Here is a 23611-nt window from a genome sequence, read left to right as displayed (position 1 = left end):
ATATTTTAATATATTATAAAAAAAACCTGGTAAATTTGTGTTTTCGTTCAGGCATACATAATATTTTAATATGTTATAAAATAAACTGGTATATTTGTGTTTCTGTTTAGGCATACATAATATTTTAATATGTTATAAAATAAAATAAACTGGTATATTTGTGTTTCTGTTCAGGCATACATAATATTTTAATATGTTATAAAATAAACTGGTATATTTGTGTTTCCGTTCAGGCATACATAATATTTTAATATATTGACTTATGCTGTAAAAGGTCATTCCCATCTTCAAGCGGCCCGGCATGGCCAAGCGTGTTAAGGCGTGCGACTCGAAATCTCAGGGTCGCGGGTTCGCATCCCCGTCGCGCCAAACATGCTCACCCTTTCAACCGTGGTAGCGTTATAATGTTACGGTCAATCCCACTAATCGTTGGTAAAAGAGTAGCCCAAGAGCTGGCGGTGGGTGGTGACGACTAGTTGCCTTCCCTCTTACACTGCTAAATGAGGGACGGCTAGCACAGATAGCTCTCGAGTAACTTTGTGCGAAATTAAAAAAAAACAACAGAAAACAAACAAAACCCATCTTCAAAATATTTTTGTGGTTGTCCATGGTTACGCCTATTATATATATTAACGTTAGGCCCATTAGTTAGGTCTATTGTAGACGTTAGCTTAGACGTGTTAAAAATAGAATAAGCCTAGTAGTAATGCCGTAAAACAAGTATAATTAATATCAGAAATAATTTCGAAAATACTGTCTTATATAAAAAAAAGATTTGTTTGTGGTACTTCAAGTCGATTTTTTTCAAATTCACTCACATAAATACCGAACATCGACCAATTTACTCAGGTTATTTACTGTTTCCCGCAAGCCAAAAGCGACGTTAGTAAATAAAACAAAGTATTTGTGTGGAAGATAAAAAATAGCTTAATAATTAATATTGTATCACATCGTGAATATAGCAATATGTTTTATTACACTGCCCAAGCTTGAAAATAAGACATAAGTAAACTAAACCCTCTTAAACCAAAATAAAAATAGGGAAAAACAAGACCAGAAACACGTAGGTAAGAGTAACTAATGCAATACATCCAAGTGGCATAGCGGTATGTCGAGGTTTTATAATGCCAGAAACCGTGTTTCGGTATCCGGGGTAGGCAAAGCATAGATGGTCCATTGTGTAGCTTTGTGCTTTAATAAAAGCAAACAAGTAATGAAATACCATTAATATAATAGCAATAGTAATAACCGTCAGTGACGTAATCTCACACAATTTAGTGGTCAATAGATGAAGCTATAATATCTTATTAAACGTTAAACTAGTTTCGGATATTCTCACAAAAATACGTTAACTACTGGAGAGGGAAGGCACATACACAATAGTGTCATCCGCCAATTTTTGGGCTACTCTAATTGTATCATAGGATTTGATTTCCAATTTAATTAGGCACGGTTCAACACTACAGACACGAATCACCCTCCTGCACGCTAATCAGTAAGGTCACGTCCGACCAATAGATACTGCTGAACACGTCCGACTAATAGATACTACTGAGAGTCATTTCACTGTTGATTTTAAAGTTCCACTAAATTGTTCCTTTGATTATATATAAGTTTTAACATTTCTCAAATAATCTTTTTTTATGATATATATTTTTTAATTTCATGGTTATTGATTTTGTAGTTTTCAGTCTTTTTTTTTTAATAATCCGTGACAATTCAGACTGACCCCCCCCAAAAAAAAACAAAAACCGATGATAGATTTTAATGTCCTTAGAATAAACAATAACGTGCAGTCAACCAAGTGACATAAAACAAAAGGAAACAATCAAATATGGCAGTGAGGTAGAGTAATAAAAAGCAGTAACTTACAACAAAACGTGACAATCAGTAATAAAGAAAATTAATGCTGTTTTATGAAAAACAGTAAAATATAACAATACAAATTATAAATATAATTATAACAATAAATATAAATTATAAATATAATTATAACAATAAATATAAATTATAAATATAATTATGACAATAAATACAAATTATAAATATAATTATAACAATAAATACAAATTATAAATATAATTATGACAATAAATAAAATTATAAATATAATTATAACAATAAATACAAATTATATATATAATTATGACAATAAATATAAATTATAAATATAATTATAACAATAAATACAAATTATAAATATAATTATAACAATAAATACAAATTATAAATATAATTATAACAATAAATACAAATTATTCACTTAAATCAACAAAAAACATTCAAGAAACACAATACAGAAAGATGACTTAATCTACTGAATAAATAAGGTAGTTGTTGAGTATTTCAAGTTAAACACAAAGCTACACTATGGGATATCTGTGTTGTGTCCACCACTACACAACACATATTATTTAGTTACCCTAACACTGTACCTAATGCAACAATCATTCATATAGCATCAGGGAGAACAATATGTCTTGTGTAGTTATCCTAACACTGTACCTACTGCCACAATCATTTTTATAGTATGAGGGAGAACCTTATGTGTTGTGGAGTTATCCTAACACTGTACCTACTGCCACAATCATTCTTATAGTATGAGGGAGAACCTTATGTGTTGTGTAGTTATCCTAACACTGTACCTACTGCCACAATCATTCTTATAGTATGAGGGAGAACCTTATGTGTTGTGTAGTTATCCTAACACTGTACCTAATGCAACAATCATTCTTATAATATAAGGCAGAACAATATGTGTTATATAATTACATTAACACTGCATATGTTGCAACAATCATTCTTATAGTGTAAGAGAGAATAATGTTTGTTGTGTGGCTACTCTAATACTGTATCTGGTACAGCAATCATCCTTATTCTACAAAGAACAATATATATTGTGTTGTTACCCTAATACTGTATCTACTACAACAATCAATCATATAGTATAAAATAGAACAATATGTGTTGCACAGTTACCCTAACGCTATATTTACTGCACCAATCATTCTTATAGTATAAGTTATAACAATATGTGTTGTGTGGTTATTCTCAAACTGTATTTACTGCAACAATCATTGTTATAGTATAAGTTATAACAATATGTGTTGTGTGGTTATTCTCACACTGTATTTACTGCAACAATCATTGTTATAGTATAAGTTATAACAATATGTGTTGTGTGGTTATTCTCACACTGTATTTACTGCAACAATCATTCTTATAGTATAAGTTATAACAATATGTGTTGTGTGGTTATTCTCACACTGTATTTACTGCAACAATCATTGTTATAGTATAAGTTATAACAATATGTGTTGTGTGGTTATTCTCACACTGTATTTACTGCAACAATCATTCTTATAGTATAAGTTATAACAATATGTGTTGTGTGGTTATTTTCACACTGTATTTACTGCACCAATCATTCTTATAGAACAGGATGTTTGGAAAGTCACTGTGCAGTTTTGTCTGTAAATAAATATATAAGTGCACAATGACTTTCCGCACACCCTGTATAAGGAACAATGTGTCTTGTGTAGGTACACTAGCACTGCATGTGGTGCAGCAATCATTCTTATAGTGTAAGAGAGATTAATGTGAGTTTTGTAGCTACTCTAACACTGTATCTGGTACAACAATCATCCTTATTGTACAAAGAACAATATATATTGTGTAGTTACCCTAATACTTTATCTACTGCAAAAATCATTCTCATAGTATAAGGAAACAAATATGTGTTGTGTAGTTACACTAACACTATATCTACTGGAATAATCAATATTATAGTATAAGGAACAATATATGTTGTTCAGTTACGCTAACACTGTATCTTCTCCAACAATCATTCATATTGTATAAGGTAGAACAATATGTATTGCACACAACTGTATCTACTGCTCCAATCATTCTTGTATTAGAAGGAACAATATGTGTTGTGTAGTTATTCTATTACTGAATATGCTACAACAATCATTCTTATAGTATAAGGAACAATGTGTCTTGTGTAGTTACACTAAGACGACATGTGGTGCAACAATCATTCTTATAGTGTAAGAGAGATTAATGTGTGTTTTGTAGCTACTCTAACACTGCATCTGGTACAACAATCATCCTTATTGTACAAAGAACAATATATATTGTGTTGTTACCTTAATACTGTATCTGGTGCAGCAATCATTCTTATAGTATAATAAACAATACATGATGTGTAGTTACCTTAATACTGTATATGGTGCAGCAATCATTCTTATAGTGTAAGCAAGAATATGTGTTGTGTAGTTACACTAACACTGTATCTACTGCAATAACCAATATTATAGCATAAGGAACAATATGTGTTGTTTAGTTACGCTAACACTGTACCTAAAACAACAACCATTTTTATAGTATAAGACACAATATGCGTTGTTTAGTTATGCTAACACTATATCTACTGCACAAATCTTTCTTATAGATTATAACAATATGTTTTGTGCGGTTATTCTCACACTGTATCTACTGCATCAATTATTCCTATAGTATAAGGTAGAACAATATGTGTTGCACAGTAGCCCTAACACTGTATCTACTGCACGAATTATTCTTATAGTATAAGGTAGAACAATTTGTGTTGTGTTGTTACCCTAACACTGTATCTAATGCAACAATCAATCATATAGGATAAGGTAGAACAATAAGTGTTTTGTAGTTACCATAACATTGTATCTACTGCAACAATCATTCTTATAGTATAAGGTAGAACAATATGTGTTGTGTAGTTACAATAACACTGTATCTACTGCAACAATCATTCATATAATATAAGGTAGAACAACATGTGTTGCACAGTTACCCTAACTCAGCATCTACGGTAACAATAATTTTATGGTATAAGGTGTAACAATATGTGTTGTGTAATTACCCTAACGCTGTATCTACTGCAACAATCGTTCTTATAGTATAAAGAAGAACAATGTGAGTTGTGTAGTTTCTCTGACACTGTTTCTGGTAAAATAATCATTCTAATAGTACAAAGAACAATATATATTTTACAGCTACCCTGACACTGTATCTAGTACAACAGTTCATCCACTATTAGGTAGGTAAATTATATTTTGTATCTAGTTACCGTAACATTGTGCCCTTGACAACCAACAACATTTCTTACAAAATGAAAGACAGTATAAAATGATTGCGTAATAATTCTAATGATGTATTTTACACAATTAACAATAATTTAGAGAAAAATAATCCTTCGGTTTTCCAATGATAAAATGTTGTTTTATTTCAGTATTCCTCCAGTCGAACTACTGATTTGAAATTATTTGTTCTTTCGTTGCACGTAACAACTACAAAAGAAGAACATTTGGAAAACACCTGAAATGACTATTTTCAATCATTGTTATATTGTCTAATTATAATACAGAACATGTTCTTATGTTCTGTGTGTTTTCTTTTTGCTATCAGAAAATGGTATTAGTAGAAGGGAATAGCTCATTAGTTAAACTGGTAACTTTACGTTCTTTTTTAGCAAGCATAATTAAATCGAACTTTGAAAAATTTCTTCTCTAGATTGTAAGCTCGAAGCCTTTACGTAGGAGAGAATTATTTACATGGTCACCATAGTAACACAAACTTTAAATGCACGTGATCATTTTGCATATAAACTATAATTCCATCGCTTCTCGAAATTATTTTATAGCAAAAGAAAACAATGTAAAATAGGTTAAACTTTGTGGTAATTACAATACAAAAATATCCGGCTTCGTAATGTAAAATAACCTTTAAAAGAAGTGAAACATTAGCTATATTTCTATAAAGACATTTTCAGTTAAATGATAAACATGGTAAGATTAAGAACTAAAATACAAATCCCAGTTGTTTCACATATACCTACCAATACGGAATGATGGGAAGTGTTACACTACCAACACGGAATGATGGGAAATGTTACACTGCCAACACGGAATGATGGGAAGTGTTACACTGCCAACACGGAATGATGGGAAGTGTTACACTACCAACACGGAATGATGGGAAGTGTTACACTGCCAACACAGAATGATGGAAAGTGTTACACTATCAACACGGAATGATAGGAAGTGTTACACTGCCAACACAGAATGATGGGAAGTGTTACACTGCCAACACAGAACGATGGGAAGTGTTACACTACTAATACGGAATGATGGGAAGTGTTACACTGCCAACACAGAATGATGGGAAGTGTTACACTGCCAACACGGAATGATGGGAAGTGTTACACTCCCAACACGGAATGATGGGAAGTGTTACACTACCAACACGGAATGATGGGAAGTGTTACACTGCCAACACAGAATGATGGGAAGTGTTACACTACTAATACGGAATGATGGGAAGTGTTACATTGCCAACACAGAATGATGGGAAGTGTTACACTACCAATACGGAATGATGGGAAGTGTTACACTACCAAAACGGAATGATGGGAAGTGTTACACTACCAACACAAAATAATGAGAAGTGTTACACTACCAATACAGAATGATGGGAAGTGTTACACTGCCAACACAGAATGATGGGAAGTGTTACACTGCCAACACAGAATGATGGGAAATGTTACACTACCAATACGGAATGATGGGAAGTGTTACACTACCAATACAGAATGATGGGAAGTGTTACACTGCCAACACAGAATGATGGGAAGTGTTACACTGCCAACACGGAATGATGGGAAGTGTTACACTACCAACACGGAATGATGGGAAGTGTTACACTACCAAAACGGAATGATGGGAAGTGTTACACTACCAACACAGAATGATGGGAAGTGTTACCCTGCCAACACGGAATGATGGGAAGTGTTACACTGCCAACACAGAATGATGGGAAGTGTTACACTACTAATACGGAATGATGGGAAGTGTTACATTGGCAACACAGAATGATGGGAAGTGTTACACTACCAATACGGAATGATGGGAAGTGTTACACTACCAAAACGGAATGATGGGAAGTGTTACACTACCAACACAGAATGATGGGAAGTGTTACACTGCCAACACAGAATGATGGGAAGTGTTACACTGCCAATACAGAATGATGGGAAGTGTTACACTGCCAACACAGAATGATGGGAAGTGTTACACTGCCAACACAGAATGATGGGAAGTGTTACACTGCCAACACAGAATGATGGGAAGTGTTACACTGCCAACACAGAATGATGGGAAGTGTTACACTGCCAACACAGAATGATGGGAAGTGTTACACTACCAATACAGAATGATGGGAAGTGTTACACTGCCAACACAGAATGATGGGAAGTGTTACACTACCAACACAGAATGATGGGAAGTGTTACACTACCAACACAGAATGATGGGAAGTGTTACACTACCAACACAGAATGATGGGAAGTGTTACACTGCCAACACAGAATGATGGGAAGTGTTACACTGCCAACACAGAATGATGGGAAGTGTTACACTGCCAACACAGAATGATGAGAAGTGTTACACTGCCAACACAGAATGATGAGAAGTGTTACACTGCCAACACAGAATGATGTGAAGTGTTACACTACTAATACGGAATGATGGGAAGTGTTACACTACCAACACAGAATGATGGGAAGTGTTACACTACCAATACGGAATGATGGGAAGTGCTACACGACCAAAACGGAATGATGGGAAGTGTTACACTATCAACACGGAATGATGGGAAGTGTTACACTACCAACACAGAATGATGGGAAGTGTTACACTACTAATACGGAATGATGGGAAGTGTTACACTACCAACACAGAATGATGGGAAGTGTTACACTACCGACACGGAATGATGGGAAGTGTTACACTACCAATACGGAATGATGGGAAGTGTTACACTACCAAAACGGAATGATGGGAAGTGTTACACATACCTATTGCTTTAATACACATATTTTACACTTAATGTTTCTTTTCTCTTATTATTGGTATTCCATTTATTTCTTTGTAAAAACTGAGTAAATAATGGATGTTAAACTCGTGTAAATGTTCACTCGAGACCTCATTTTTTTATTTCATTTTTTATCATATTACTCATTAGCAAGTGAGCTTCAACATTAAATAATTTGTTGATAGATATTTATGTAACTTACAACCAAAGTTAAGACTTTTTTTGTAATTTCACTGCTGCTACCAATGTTCACACTTATTTAACTTGACATACGCCTGGATTTTAGGATATTAAGACACTTACAAGATGCTTTCTGGAGTCGCCTATCAGTGTTTTCTTCATCTGTTGTCTGAAGAAAACTTGACGCTGTTTGTCGAAAAACTTCACCACAACGAACTCAGCGAATGAAGCAAAAACAAAGAGCATGCAGGTTGCCATCCATATATCGATACCCTATTCAAAATTATGTCTGTTGAAGCAAGTGCTTACAAAAACAAAAAGGATATAGAAAGTAATTTTTGCTCATTAACATTTGAAGATTATTTATCGGATGTCTTTATGTGCTACATAAAGGCAGTATGGAGAGACTTTTAATTAAGAGTTCTTAGTGTCCCTGGAATAGGGCTTCTACGACTGTTAAATTCTCAACGTAACGATACAGACATTTTATGTAAAGTAGTTACGATACTGAAATTATTTTAAACATTTGTAAAATATGTTGTTAGAGCCTCATTTTTGACTTAGACTTACATTGATATAAGAAGCAGGGGGGAGACCCCCTCGGATTCCAGAAAACTGTGTAAAGAGAGAGAGTAGACTAGTTACCACCAAAGTCACCCTGCCAGGAATGGCGTCTATTCCAATCCAAAAGGAGAACCAAGACAACATGACAATCAAGGCACTGGGTGCAAACACTTGTACTAAATGGTGGGATATATGACGCTCGAAGATAAACAACACCGAAAGACACGAATATCTTACTGTGGGAAAAAAAAATTGTTTTAAAGTGTTTACTTGTGAAACTACATCGATATGTAACAGTATTAAAATGTTTAATCGTGAAAATAATTTGATATGTAGCAATATCAAAGTGTTTAAAGTTGAAAATCATTGATTAGGTAATAATATTTAAAGTGTTTAATACTGAAACTAATTTCATATGTAATAATATTGAAATATTTAAGAGTAAAATTAATTTGATATGTAACAACATTAAGGTTTTAGAGGTTTAAAATAGCTAAAAGGAACAGTATTATAATATTTAACAGCGAGAGTCGTCGGTAAACCGCAATGTTAAAATACTGACTCTTGAAAATGAAGCGTTTTAAAACAAAGTTCTTTCTTACCGGTGAGAGTTTCTAGTGTACAGGGAAGTTTTTTCAGTTCCAGGTTGTGCTGCAGCAGAGTAAGACCCGGATGTTTAAGTGGTGTGGCTTCTCTGTCTAACCATTCGTACCGTACGACGTTGATAGGGTAGGAATCTAAACAAGTATTGGTTCGGTTCGTAACAGGAAAGATTTATTTACTTAAACTTAAAGATGGTATGTTTTTTAATTAAGTAGAGTGCAATGTACATAAAATAACTAGGAAATCGATAATTAAGTCACCAATAAATTAAATCCTCGGGAAAATTACTTTAAAAACAGCACAGTAACAATACTTCTGATAATTCCACGAGAGTAAATATTTCAAATATCGAACAACAGGAATTAATGTTATAAATTACGATACAATAGATTTATAAATTCAAATTGCAAGTCACATTTTGAGGTTACAATTTAAAAAGTATTCAAAGGAAGAACTCGAAAAACAGAAATCAAAATAAAAGCGTTCTCTCTTCTTTAAGGGCAATACAGTATGATAATAACACGATTTAAAGCCAGGTTAGGCCTAGAAAAACACCTCTTAGTTACCAGATTATACATTCAGTAAAACTTAGCAACCATGAATAACTTCGCAGCCACGTAAGGTGAAACTATAATATAACGATTCAAACATAAGAAACACAGTAATCTAGCAACAACGTAAACCGAAACCATGATATAACAATTCAAACATAAGAAACACAGTAACCTAGCAACCACCTAAGGTAAAAACATATGACAATTCAAACATAAGAAGCACAGTAACCTAGGAACAACATGAGATGAAACCATGATATAACAATTCAAACATAAGAAACACAGTAACCTAGCAACAACGTAAAGTGAAACCATGATATAACAATTCATATCTAAAACAAATTACAGAATACTCTAGGAGACATTTAAACCAAATGAAAATCAAACTTATTAAACATATACTGACCTAACAATCGTGGAGCCTGTGATTTGTTTGTTTATTTCTTTATTTTTTGATGCAAAATCACTTGCATACTACATGTCTCTAGTTTAAAAGAGAAAAGGCAGCTGACTAGTCGACACTACCCTCTTTCAACTATCGGGCTACTCTTTTACCACCAATATAATGTCCCCATGGTTGAAAAAACGAGCATGTCCACTGGCGAAATTTGAAGATTGCGAATCCAAAGTCCTATCCACCAATCCATGTCTAAACATAAACATTACGGACTAACCTAGCAAACATACCTGGTGAATAAACGTGTTTGTTTATTTTAGAAATTTCGCGAAAATCTACACAAAGCATTTCTGCGAATCGCCGTTTCTAACACTTCATGCCTAGCGGGTTAAGACGTTCGACTCGTAATATGAGGGTCGCGGGTTCGAATCCCCGTCGCACCAAACATGCTCGGTCTGTAAGTCGTGGGGGGCGTTATAATGTTACGGTCAATCCCACTATTCGTTGGTAAAAAGAGTATCCCAAAAGTTGGCTTTGGGTGTTGATGACTAGCTGCCTTCCCTCTAGTCTTACACTGCTAAATATGGGACGGCTAGCGCAGATAGCCATCGCGTAGCTTTGTACGAAATTTAAAATAGAAAACAAAGACTAAAAGGAACATAGTTAACCAGCAACATTTACGCCAACTCTACTTATGCTATAAATTCAAATATTAATGGTTCGCATCTTTTCTCATATAAACGCCCTCCACACTTTCAGTTTTTTAATCTATCTTCCATCTAATCTATACGTTTGTTATTTGTCGTTTTTCTCTGTTTGCTTTGAATCGGAAAGTCACGATGCATTTATTGCTGCTAAATCGCATTTCACGCTTTTTGGCTGTGATTAGTTAATAAGATTCACTGAAAAACGTCACTCTTTAAGTATAGTAGCCCAACAGTTGGCTGTGGATGTTGTTCACTAGCTGTCCTCTTTCTAGTTAGTAGCCCAACAGTTGGCTGTGGATGTTGTTCACTAGCTGTCCTCTTTCTAGTTAGTAGCCCAACAGTTGGCTGTGGATGTTGTTCACTAGCTGTCCTCTTTCTAGTTAGTAGCCCAACAGTTGGCTGTGGATGTTGTTCACTAGCTGTCCTCTTTCTAGTTAGTAGCCCAACAGTTGGCTGTGGATGTTGTTCACTAGCTGTCCTCTTTCTAGTTATTAGCCCAACAGTTGGCTGTGGATGTTGTTCACTAGCTGTCCTCTTTCTAGTTAGTAGCCAACAGTTAGCTGTGGATGTTGTTCACTAGCTGTCCTCTTTCTAGTTAATCAGTTCAAAATTAAGAAAGCTCAGTATAAGCTGATATAGGATTTTCGAAAAAGCGGATAGATGAACGTATATAGAAAGGTCGCCCCCAAATCAAGACCTGTTGTATATTTCACTTTTCGACAGATACTCCTTCTTTGTTGTTTTAGAAATTTCTATTCAGTTGAAACCTGTTGTCATTTACTTTTCGACAGATACTCCTTCTTTGTTGTTTTAGAAAGAAATCAAGAATGTTGTAGGCCTACATCTGTATATACCTTCTTTGTTGTTTTAGAAAAACTCAATCCTAACCTGTTGTATATTTCACTTTATACAGATACTCTTTCTTTGTTGTTTTAGAAAAACTCAATCAAAACCTGTTGTATATTTCACTTTTCGACAGATACTCCTTCTTTGTTGTTTTAGAAAAACTCAATCAAAACCTGTTGTACATTTCACTTTTCGACAGATACTCCTTCTTTGTTGTTTTAGAAAAACTCAATCAAAACCTGTTGTACATTTCACTTTTCGACAGATACTCCTTCTTTGTTGTTTTAGAAAAACTCAATCAAAACCTGTTGTACATTTCACTTTTCGACAGATACTCCTTCTTTGTTGTTTTAGAAAAACTCAATCAAGACCTGTTGTATATTTCACTTTTCGACAGATACTCCTTCTTTGTTGTTTTAGAAAAACTCAATCAAAACCTGTTGTATATTTCACTTTTCGACAGATACTCCTTCTTTGTTGTTTTAGAAAAACTCAATCAAAACCTGTTGTATATTTCACTTTTCGACAGATACTCCTTCTTTGTTGTTTTAGAAAAACTCAATCAAGACCTGTTGTATATTTCACTTTTCGACAGATACTCCTTCTTTGTTGTTTTAGAAAAACTCAATCAAAACCTGTTGTATATTTCACTTTCCGACAGATACTCCTTCTTTGTTGTTTTAGAAAAACTCAATCAAAACCTGTTGTATATTTCACTTTTCGACAGATACTCCTTCTTTGTTGTTTTAGAAAAACTCAATCAAGACCTGTTGTATATTTCACTTTTCGACAGATACTCCTTCTTTGTTGTTTTAGAAAAACTCAATCAAGACCTGTTGTATATTTCACTTTCCGACAGATACTCCTTCTTTGTTGTTTTAGAAAAACTCAATCAAGACCTGTTGTATATTTCACTTTCCGACAGATACTCCTTCTTTGTTGTTTTAGAAAAACTCAATCAAGACCTGTTGTATATTTCACTTTTCGACAGATACTCCTTCTTTGTTGTTTTAGAAAAACTCAATCAAGACCTGTTGTATATTTCACTTTTCGACAGATACTCCTTCTTTGTTGTTTTAGAAAAACTCAATCAAGACCTGTTGTATATTTCACTTTTCGACAGATACTCCTTCTTTGTTGTTTTAGAAAAACTCAATCAAGACCTGTTGTATATTTCACTTTTCGACAGATACTCCTTCTTTGTTGTTTTAGAAAAACTCAATCAAGACCTGTTGTATATTTCACTTTTCGACAGATACTCCTTCTTTGTTGTTTTAGAAAACTCAATCAAGACCTGTTGTATATTTCACTTTTCGACAGATACTCCTTCTTTGTTGTTTTAGAAAAACTCAATCAAGACCTGTTGTATATTTCACTTTTCGACAGATACTCCTTCTTTGTTGTTTTAGAAAAACTCAATCAAGACCTGTTGTATATTTCACTTTTCGACAGATACTCCTTCTTTGTTGTTTTAGAAAAACTCAATCAAGACCTGTTGTATATTTCACTTTTCGACAGATACTCCTTCTTTGTTGTTTTAGAAAAACTCAATCAAGACCTGTTGTATATTTTATTTTCCGACAGATACTCCTTCTTTGTTGTTTTAGAAAAACTCAATCAAGACCTGTTGTATATTTCACTTTTCGACAGATACTCCTTCTTTGTTGTTTTAGAAAAACTCAATCAAGACCTGTTGTATATTTCACTTTTCGACAGATACTCCTTCTTTGTTGTTTTTTAGAAAAACTCAATCAAGACCTGTTGTATATTTCACTTTTCGACAGATACTCCTTCTTTGTTGTTTTAGAAAAACTCAATCAAGACCTGTTGTATATTTCACTTTTCGACAGATACTCCTTCTTTGTTGTTTTAGAAAAACTCAATCAAGACCTGTTGTATATTTCACTTTTCGACAGATACTCCTTCTTTGTTGTTTTAGAAAAACTCAATCAAGACCTGTTGTATATTTCACTTTTCGACAGATACTCCTTCTTTGTTGTTTTAGAAAACTCAATCAAGACCTGTTGTATATTTCACTTTTCGACAGATACTCCTTCTTTGTTGTTTTAGAAAAACTCAATCAAGACCTGTTGTATATTTCACTTTTCGACAGATACTCCTTCTTTGTTGTTTTAGAAAAACTCAATCAAGACCTGTTGTATATTTCACTTTTCGACAGATACTCCTTCTTTGTTGTTTTAGAAAAACTCAATCAAGACCTGTTGTATATTTCACTTTTCGACAGATACTCCTTCTTTGTTGTTTTAGAAAACTCAATCAAGACCTGTTGTATATTTCACTTTTCGACAGATACTCCTTCTTTGTTGTTTTAGAAAAACTCAATCAAGACCTGTTGTATATTTCACTTTTCGACAGATACTCCTTCTTTGTTGTTTTAGAAAAACTCAATCAAGACCTGTTGTATATTTCACTTTTCGACAGATACTCCTTCTTTGTTGTTTTAGAAAACTCAATCAAGACCTGTTGTATATTTCACTTTTCGACAGATACTCCTTCTTTGTTGTTTTAGAAAAACTCAATCAAGACCTGTTGTATATTTCACTTTTCGACAGATACTCCTTCTTTGTTGTTTTAGAAAAACTCAATCAAGACCTGTTGTATATTTCACTTTTCGACAGATACTCCTTCTTTGTTGTTTTAGAAAAACTCAATCAAGACCTGTTGTATATTTCACTTTTCGACAGATACTCCTTCTTTGTTGTTTTAGAAAAACTCAATCAAGACCTGTTGTATATTTCACTTTTCGACAGATACTCCTTCTTTGTTGTTTTAGAAAAACTCAATCAAGACCTGTTGTATATTTCACTTTTCGACAGATACTCCTTCTTTGTTGTTTTAGAAAAACTCAATCAAGACCTGTTGTATATTTCACTTTTCGACAGATACTCCTTCTTTGTTGTTTTAGAAAAACTCAATCAAGACCTGTTGTATATTTCACTTTTCGACAGATACTCCTTCTTTGTTGTTTTAGAAAAACTCAATCAAGACCTGTTGTATATTTCACTTTTCGACAGATACTCCTTCTTTGTTGTTTTAGAAAAACTCAATCAAGACCTGTTGTATATTTCACTTTTCGACAGATACTCCTTCTTTGTTGTTTTAGAAAAACTCAATCAAGACCTGTTGTATATTTCACTTTTCGACAGATACTCCTTCTTTGTTGTTTTAGAAAAACTCAATCAAGACCTGTTGTATATTTCACTTTTCGACAGATACTCCTTCTTTGTTGTTTTAGAAAAACTCAATCAAGACCTGTTGTATATTTCACTTTTCGACAGATACTCCTTCTTTGTTGTTTTAGAAAAACTCAATCAAGACCTGTTGTATATTTCACTTTTCGACAGATACTCCTTCTTTGTTGTTTTAGAAAAACTCAATCAAGACCTGTTGTATATTTCACTTTTCGACAGATACTCCTTCTTTGTTGTTTTAGAAAACTCAATCAAGACCTGTTGTATATTTCACTTTTCGACAGATACTCCTTCTTTGTTGTTTTAGAAAACTCAATCAAGACCTGTTGTATATTTCACTTTTCGACAGATACTCCTTCTTTGTTGTTTTAGAAAAACTCAATCAAGACCTGTTGTATATTTCACTTTTCGACAGATACTCCTTCTTTGTTGTTTTAGAAAAACTCAATCAAGACCTGTTGTATATTTCACTTTTCGACAGATACTCCTTCTTTGTTGTTTTAGAAAAACTCAATCAAGACCTGTTGTATATTTCACTTTTCGACAGATACTCCTTCTTTGTTGTTTTAGAAAAACTCAATCAAGACCTGTTGTATATTTCACTTTTCGACAGATACTCCTTCTTTGTTGTTTTAGAAAAACTCAATCAAGACCTGTTGTATATTTCACTTTTCGACAGATACTCCTTCTTTGTTGTTTTAGAAAAACTCAATCAAGACCTGTTGTATATTTCACTTTTCGACAGATACTCCTTCTTTGTTGTTTTAGAAAAACTCAATCAAGACCTGTTGTATATTTCACTTTTCGACAGATACTCCTTCTTTGTTGTTTTAGAAAAACTCAATCAAGACCTGTTGTATATTTCACTTTTCGACAGATACTCCTTCTTTGTTGTTTTAGAAAAACTCAATCAAGACCTGTTGTATATTTCACTTTTCGACAGATACTCCTTCTTTGTTGTTTTAGAAAAACTCAATCAAGACCTGTTGTATATTTCACTTTTCGACAGATACTCCTTCTTTGTTGTTTTAGAAAAACTCAATCAAGACCTGTTGTATATTTCACTTTTCGACAGATACTCCTTCTTTGTTGTTTTAGAAAAACTCAATCAAGACCTGTTGTATATTTCACTTTTCGACAGATACTCCTTCTTTGTTGTTTTAGAAAAACTCAATCAAGACCTGTTGTATATTTCACTTTTCGACAGATACTCCTTCTTTGTTGTTTTAGAAAAACTCAATCAAGACCTGTTGTATATTTCACTTTTCGACAGATACTCCTTCTTTGTTGTTTTAGAAAAACTCAATCAAGACCTGTTGTATATTTCACTTTTCGACAGATACTCCTTCTTTGTTGTTTTAGAAAAACTCAATCAAGACCTGTTGTATATTTCACTTTTCGACAGATACTCCTTCTTTGTTGTTTTAGAAAACTCAATCAAGACCTGTTGTATATTTCACTTTTCGACAGATACTCCTTCTTTGTTGTTTTAGAAAAACTCAATCAAGACCTGTTGTATATTTCACTTTTCGACAGATACTCCTTCTTTGTTGTTTTAGAAAAACTCAATCAAGACCTGTTGTATATTTCACTTTTCGACAGATACTCCTTCTTTGTTGTTTTAGAAAAACTCAATCAAGACCAATCGACAGATACTTCTGTTGAAAACTCAATACCTGTTGTATTTCACTTTTCGACAGATACTCCTTCTTTGTTGTTTTAGAAAAACTCAATCAAGACCTGTTGTATATTTCACTTTTCGACAGATACTCCTTCTTTGTTGTTTTAGAAAAACTCAAAAACCTGTTGTATATTTCACTTTTCAAGACCTGTTGTATATTTCACTTTTCGACAGATACTCCTTCTTTGTTGTTTTAGAAAAACTCAATCAAGACCTGTTGTATATTTCACTTTTCGACAGATACTCCTTCTTTGTTGTTTTAGAAAAACTCAATCAAGACCTGTTGTATATTTCACTTTTCGACAGATACTCCTTCTTTGTTGTTTTAGAAAACTCAATCAAGACCTGTTGTATATTTCACTTTTCGACAGATACTCCTTCTTTGTTGTTTTAGAAAAACTCAATCAAGACCTGTTGTATATTTCACTTTTCGACAGATACTCCTTCTTTGTTGTTTTAGAAAACTCAATCAAAACCTGTTGTATATTTCACTTTTCGACAGATACTCCTTCTTTGTTGTTTTAGAAAAACTCAATCAAGACCTGTTGTATATTTCACTTTTCGACAGATACTCCTTCTTTGTTGTTTTAGAAAACTCAATCAAGACCTGTTGTATATTTCACTTTTCGACAGATACTCCTTCTTTGTTGTTTTAGAAAAACTCAATCAAGACCTGTTGTATATTTCACTTTTCGACAGATACTCCTTCTTTGTTGTTTTAGAAAAACTCAATCAAGACCTGTTGTATATTTCACTTTTCGACAGATACTCCTTCTTTGTTGTTTTAGAAAAACTCAATCAAGACCTGTTGTATATTTCACTTTTCGACAGATACTCCTTCTTTGTTGTTTTAGAAAACTCAATCAAGACCTGTTGTATATTTCACTTTTCGACAGATACTCCTTCTTTGTTGTTTTAGAAAAACTCAATCAAGACCTGTTGTATATTTCACTTTTCGACAGATACTCCTTCTTTGTTGTTTTAGAAAACTCAATCAAGACCTGTTATTTCACTTTTCGACAGATACTCCTTCTTTGTTGTTTTAGAAAACTCAATCAAGACCTGTTGTATATTTCTTTTCGACAGATACTCCTTCTTTGTTGTTTTAGAAAAACTCAATCAAGACCTGTTGTATATTTCACTTTTCGACAGATACTCCTTCTTTGTTGTTTTAGAAAAACTCAATCAAGACCTGTTGTATATTTCACTTTTCGACAGATACTCCTTCTTTGTTGTTTTAGAAAAACTCAATCAAGACCTGTTGTATATTTCACTTTTCGACAGATACTCCTTCTTTGTTGTTTTAGAAAAACTCAATCAAGACCTGTTGTATATTTCACTTTTCGACAGATACTCCTTCTTTGTTGTTTTAGAAAAACTCAATCAAGACCTGTTGTATATTTCACTTTTCGACAGATACTCTTCTTTGTTGTTTTCTCAATTGTTGTTTTCACTTTTCGACAAAACTCAATCAAGACCTGTTGTATATTTCACTTTTCGACAGATACTCCTTCTTTGTTGTTTTAGAAAAACTCAATCAAGACCTGTTGTATATTTCACTTTTCGACAGATACTCCTTCTTTGTTGTTTTAGAAAAACTCAATCAAGACCTGTTGTATATTTCACTTTTCGACAGATACTCCTTCTTTGTTGTTTTAGAAAAACTCAATCAAGACCTGTTGTATATTTCACTTTTCGACAGATACTCCTTCTTTGTTGTTTTAGAAAAACTCAATCAAGACCTGTTGTATATTTCACTTTTCGACAGATACTCCTTCTTTGTTGTTTTAGAAAAACTCAATCAAGACCTGTTGTATATTTCACTTTTCGACAGATACTCCTTCTTTGTTGTTTTAGAAAAACTCAATCAAGACCTGTTGTATATTTCACTTTTCGACAGATACTCCTTCTTTGTTGTTTTAGAAAAACTCAATCAAGACCTGTTGTATATTTCACTTTTCGACAGATACTCCTTCTTTGTTGTTTTAGAAAACTCAATCAAGACCTGTTGTATATTTCACTTTTCGACAGATACTCCTTCTTTGTTGTTTTAGAAAACTCAATCAAGACCTGTTGTATATTTCACTTTTCGACAGATACTCCTTCTTTGTTGTTTTAGAAAACTCAATCAAGACCTGTTGTATATTTCACTTTTCGACAGATACTCCTTCTTTGTTGTTTTAGAAAAACTCAATCAAGACCTGTTGTATATTTCACTTTTCGACAGATACTCCTTCTTTGTTGTTTTAGAAAAACTCAATCAAGACCTGTTGTATATTTCACTTTTCGACAGATACTCCTTCTTTGTTGTTTTAGAAAAACTCAATCAAGACCTGTTGTATATTTCACTTTTCGACAGATACTCCTTCTTTGTTGTTTTAGAAAACTCAATCAAGACCTGTTGTATATTTCACTTTTCGACAGATACTCCTTCTTTGTTGTTTTAGAAAAACTCAATCAAGACCTGTTGTATATTTCACTTTTCGACAGATACTCCTTCTTTGTTGTTTTAGAAAACTCAATCAAGACCTGTTGTATATTTCACTTTTCGACAGATACTCCTTCTTTGTTGTTTTAGAAAACTTTGTTGTTTTAGAAAAACTCAATCAAGACCTGTTGTATATTTCACTTTTCGACAGATACTCCTTCTTTGTTGTTTTAGAAAACTCAATCAAGACCTGTTGTATATTTCACTTTTCGACAGATACTCCTTCTTTGTTGTTTTAGAAAAACTCAATCAAGACCTGTTGTATATTTCACTTTTCGACAGATACTCCTTCTTTGTTGTTTTAGAAAAACTCAATCAAGACCTGTTGTATATTTCACTTTTCGACAGATACTCCTTCTTTGTTGTTTTAGAAAAACTCAATCAAGACCTGTTGTATATTTCACTTTTCGACAGATACTCCTTCTTTGTTGTTTTAGAAAACTCAATCAAGACCTGTTGTATATTTCACTTTTCGACAGATACTCCTTCTTTGTTGTTTTAGAAAAACTCAATCAAGACCTGTTGTATATTTCACTTTTCGACAGATACTCCTTCTTTGTTGTTTTAGAAAACTCAATCAAGACCTGTTGTATATTTCACTTTTCGACAGATACTCCTTCTTTGTTGTTTTAGAAAACTCAATCAAGACCTGTTGTATATTTCACTTTTCGACAGATACTCCTTCTTTGTTGTTTTAGAAAAACTCAATCAAGACCTGTTGTATATTTCACTTTTCGACAGATACTCCTTCTTTGTTGTTTTAGAAAACTCAATCAAGACCTGTTGTATATTTCACTTTCGACAGATACTCCTTCTTTGTTGTTTTAGAAAACTCAATCAAGACCTGTTGTATATTTCACTTTTCGACAGATACTCCTTCTTTGTTGTTTTAGAAAAACTCAATCAAGACCTGTTGTATATTTCACTTTTCGACAGATACTCCTTCTTTGTTGTTTTAGAAAACTCAATCAAGACCTGTTGTATATTTCACAGATTTTCGACAGATACTCCTTCTTTGTTGTTTTAGAAAACTCAATCAAGACCTGTTGTATATTTCACTTTTCGACAGATACTCCTTCTTTGTTGTTTTAGAAAAACTCAATCAAGACCTGTTGTATATTTCACTTTTCGACAGATACTCCTTCTTTGTTGTTTTAGAAAAACTCAATCAAGACCTGTTGTATATTTCACTTTTCGACAGATACTCCTTCTTTGTTGTTTTAGAAAACTCAATCAAGACCTGTTGTATATTTCACTTTTCGACAGATACTCCTTCTTTGTTGTTTTAGAAAACTCAATCAAGACCTGTTGTATATTTCACTTTTCGACAGATACTCCTTCTTTGTTGTTTTAGAAAACTCAATCAAGACCTGTTGTATATTTCACTTTTCGACAGATACTCCTTCTTTGTTGTTTTAGAAAAACTCAATCAAGACCTGTTGTATATTTCACTTTTCGACAGATACTCCTTCTTTGTTGTTTTAGAAAACTCAATCAAGACCTGTTGTATATTTCACTTTTCGACAGATACTCCTTCTTTGTTGTTTTAGAAAAACTCAATCAAGACCTGTTGTATATTTCACTTTTCGACAGATACTCCTTCTTTGTTGTTTTAGAAAAACTCAATCAAGACCTGTTGTATATTTCACTTTTCGACAGATACTCCTTCTTTGTTGTTTTAGAAAAACTCAATCAAGACCTGTTGTATATTTCACTTTTCGACAGATACTCCTTCTTTGTTGTTTTAGAAAACTCAATCAAGACCTGTTGTATATTTCACTTTTCGACAGATACTCCTTCTTTGTTGTTTTAGAAAAACTCAATCAAGACCTGTTGTATATTTCACTTTTCGACAGATACTCCTTCTTTGTTGTTTTAGAAAAACTCAATCAAAACCTGTTGTATATTTCACTTTTCGACAGATACTCCTTCTTTGTTGTTTTAGATAAAAACTCAATCAAAACCTGTTGTATATTTCACTTTTCGACAGATACTCCTTCTTTGTTGTTTTAGAAAACTCAATCAAAACCTGTTGTACATTTCACTTTTCGACAGATACTCCTTCTTTGTTGTTTTAGAAAACTCAATCAAGACCTGTTGTATATTTCACTTTTCGACAGATACTCCTTCTTTGTTGTTTTAGAAAAACTCAATCAAGACCTGTTGTATATTTCACTTTTCGACAGATACTCCTTCTTTGTTGTTTTAGAAAACTCAATCAAAACCTGTTGTATATTTCACTTTTCGACAGATACTCCTTCTTTGTTGTTTTAGAAAACTCAATCAAAACCTGTTGTATATTTCACTTTTCGACAGATACTCCTTCTTTGTTGTTTTAGAAAAACTCAATCAAAACCTGTTGTATATTTCACTTTTCGACAGATACTCCTTCTTTGTTGTTTTAGAAAACTCAATCAAAACCTGTTGTATATTTCACTTTTCGACAGATACTCCTTCTTTGTTGTTTTAGAAAACTCAATCAAAACCTGTTGTACATTTCACTTTTCGACAGATACTCCTTCTTTGTTGTTTTAGAAAAACTCAATCAAAACCTGTTGTATATTTCACTTTTCGACAGATACTCCTTCTTTGTTGTTTTAGAAAAACTCAATCAAGACCTGTTGTATATTTCACTTTTCGACAGATACTCCTTCTTTGTTGTTTTAGAAAACTCAATCAAGACCTGTTGTACATTTCACTTTTCGACAGATACTCCTTCTTTGTTGTTTTAGAAAACTCAATCAAAACCTGTTGTACATTTCACTTTTCGACAGATACTCCTTCTTTGTTGTTTTAGAAAACTCAATCAAAACCTGTTGTATATTTCACTTTTCGACAGATACTCCTTCTTTGTTGTTTTAGAAAACTCAATCAAAACCTGTTGTACATTTCACTTTTCGACAGATACTCCTTCTTTGTTGTTTTAGAAAAACTCAATCAAAACCTGTTGTACATTTCACTTTTCGACAGATACTCCTTCTTTGTTGTTTTAGAAAAACTCAATCAAAACCTGTTGTACATTTCACTTTTCGACAGATACTCCTTCTTTGTTGTTTTAGAAAAACTCAATCAAGACCTGTTGTATATTTCACTTTTCGACAGATACTCCTTCTTTGTTGTTTTAGAAAAACTCAATCAAGACCTGTTGTATATTTCACTTTTCGACAGATACTCCTTCTTTGTTGTTTTAGAAAAACTCAATCAAGACCTGTTGTATATTTCACTTTCCGACAGATACTCCTTCTTTGTTGTTTTAGAAAAACTCAATCAAGACCTGTTGTATATTTCACTTTCCGACAGATACTCCTTCTTTGTTGTTTTAGAAAAACTCAATCAAGACCTGTTGTATATTTCACTTTTCGACAGATACTCCTTCTTTGTTGTTTTAGAAAAACTCAATCAAGACCTGTTGTATATTTCACTTTTCGACAGATACTCCTTCTTTGTTGTTTTAGAAAAACTCAATCAAGACCTGTTGTATATTTCACTTTTCAGACAGATACTCGACAGATACTCTTTGTTGTTTTAGAAAAACTCAATCAAGACCTGTTGTATATTTCACTTTTCGACAGATACTCCTTCTTTGTTGTTTTAGAAAAACTCAATCAAAACCTGTTGTACATTTCACTTTCCGACAGATACTCCTTCTTTGTTGTTTTAGAAAAACTCAATCAAGACCTGTTGTATATTTCACTTTCCGACAGATACTCCTTCTTTGTTGGTTTAGAAAAACTCAATCAAGACCTGTTGTATATTTCACTTTTCGACAGATACTCCTTCTTTGTTGTTTTAGAAAAACTCAATCAAAACCTGTTGTACATTTCACTTTTCGACAGATACTCCTTCTTTGTTGTTTTAGAAAAACTCAATCAAGACCTGTTGTATATTTCACTTTTCGACAGATACTCCTTCTTTGTTGTTTTAGATACTCCTTCTTTGTTGTTTTAGAAAAACTCAATCAAGACCTGTTGTATATTTCACTTTCCGACAGATACTCCTTCTTTGTTGTTTTAGAAAAACTCAATCAAGACCTGTTGTGTATTTTATTTTCCGACAGATACTCCTTCTTTGTTGTTTTAGAAAAACTCAATCAAGACCTGTTGTATATTTCACTTTCCGACAGATACTCCTTCTTTGTTGTTTTAGAAAAACTCAATCAAGACCTGTTGTGTATTTTATTTTCCGACAGATACTCCTTCTTTGTTGTTTTAGAAAAACTCAATCAAGACCTGTTGTACATTTCACTTTCCGACAGATACTCCTTCTTTGTTGTTTTAGAAAAACTCAATCAAAACCTGTTGTACATTTCACTTTCCGACAGATACTCCTTCTTTGTTGTTTTAGAAAAACTCAATCAAGACCTGTTGTATATTTCACTTTCCGACAGATACTCCTTCTTTGTTGTTTTAGAAAAGCTCCCCCACATCGTTTGAGTCTCGGTGCTTCTTAAAGCACAATATATCAAAAT

The 23611-nt window shown here is 33.1% G+C and overlaps 1 protein-coding gene across 2 annotated transcripts in view; it reads right to left on the bottom strand.

Annotated features, from left to right (window-relative positions):
- Positions 1 to 23611, bottom strand: part of LOC143230246 (glycine receptor subunit alpha-2-like) — a 50688-nt gene that overhangs the window by 1467 nt on the left and 25610 nt on the right. For both annotated transcript variants that reach the window (XM_076463450.1, XM_076463448.1), the window contains 3 exons: positions 9258 to 9392; positions 8662 to 8891; positions 8215 to 8364 (listed from right to left, as the gene is read on the bottom strand). In XM_076463450.1, coding sequence (XP_076319565.1) covers positions 8215 to 8364; positions 8662 to 8891; positions 9258 to 9392 — 515 coding nt within the window. The remainder of the gene's footprint in view (positions 1 to 8214; positions 8365 to 8661; positions 8892 to 9257; positions 9393 to 23611) is intronic.

The sequence above is a fragment of the Tachypleus tridentatus genome, chromosome 10 (assembly GCF_004210375.1).
Source record: "Tachypleus tridentatus isolate NWPU-2018 chromosome 10, ASM421037v1, whole genome shotgun sequence".
Taxonomy (NCBI): domain Eukaryota; kingdom Metazoa; phylum Arthropoda; class Merostomata; order Xiphosura; family Limulidae; genus Tachypleus; species Tachypleus tridentatus.
The sequence above is the reverse complement of the archived record's forward strand: the minus strand, read 5'-3'. Positions and strand labels throughout refer to the sequence as shown.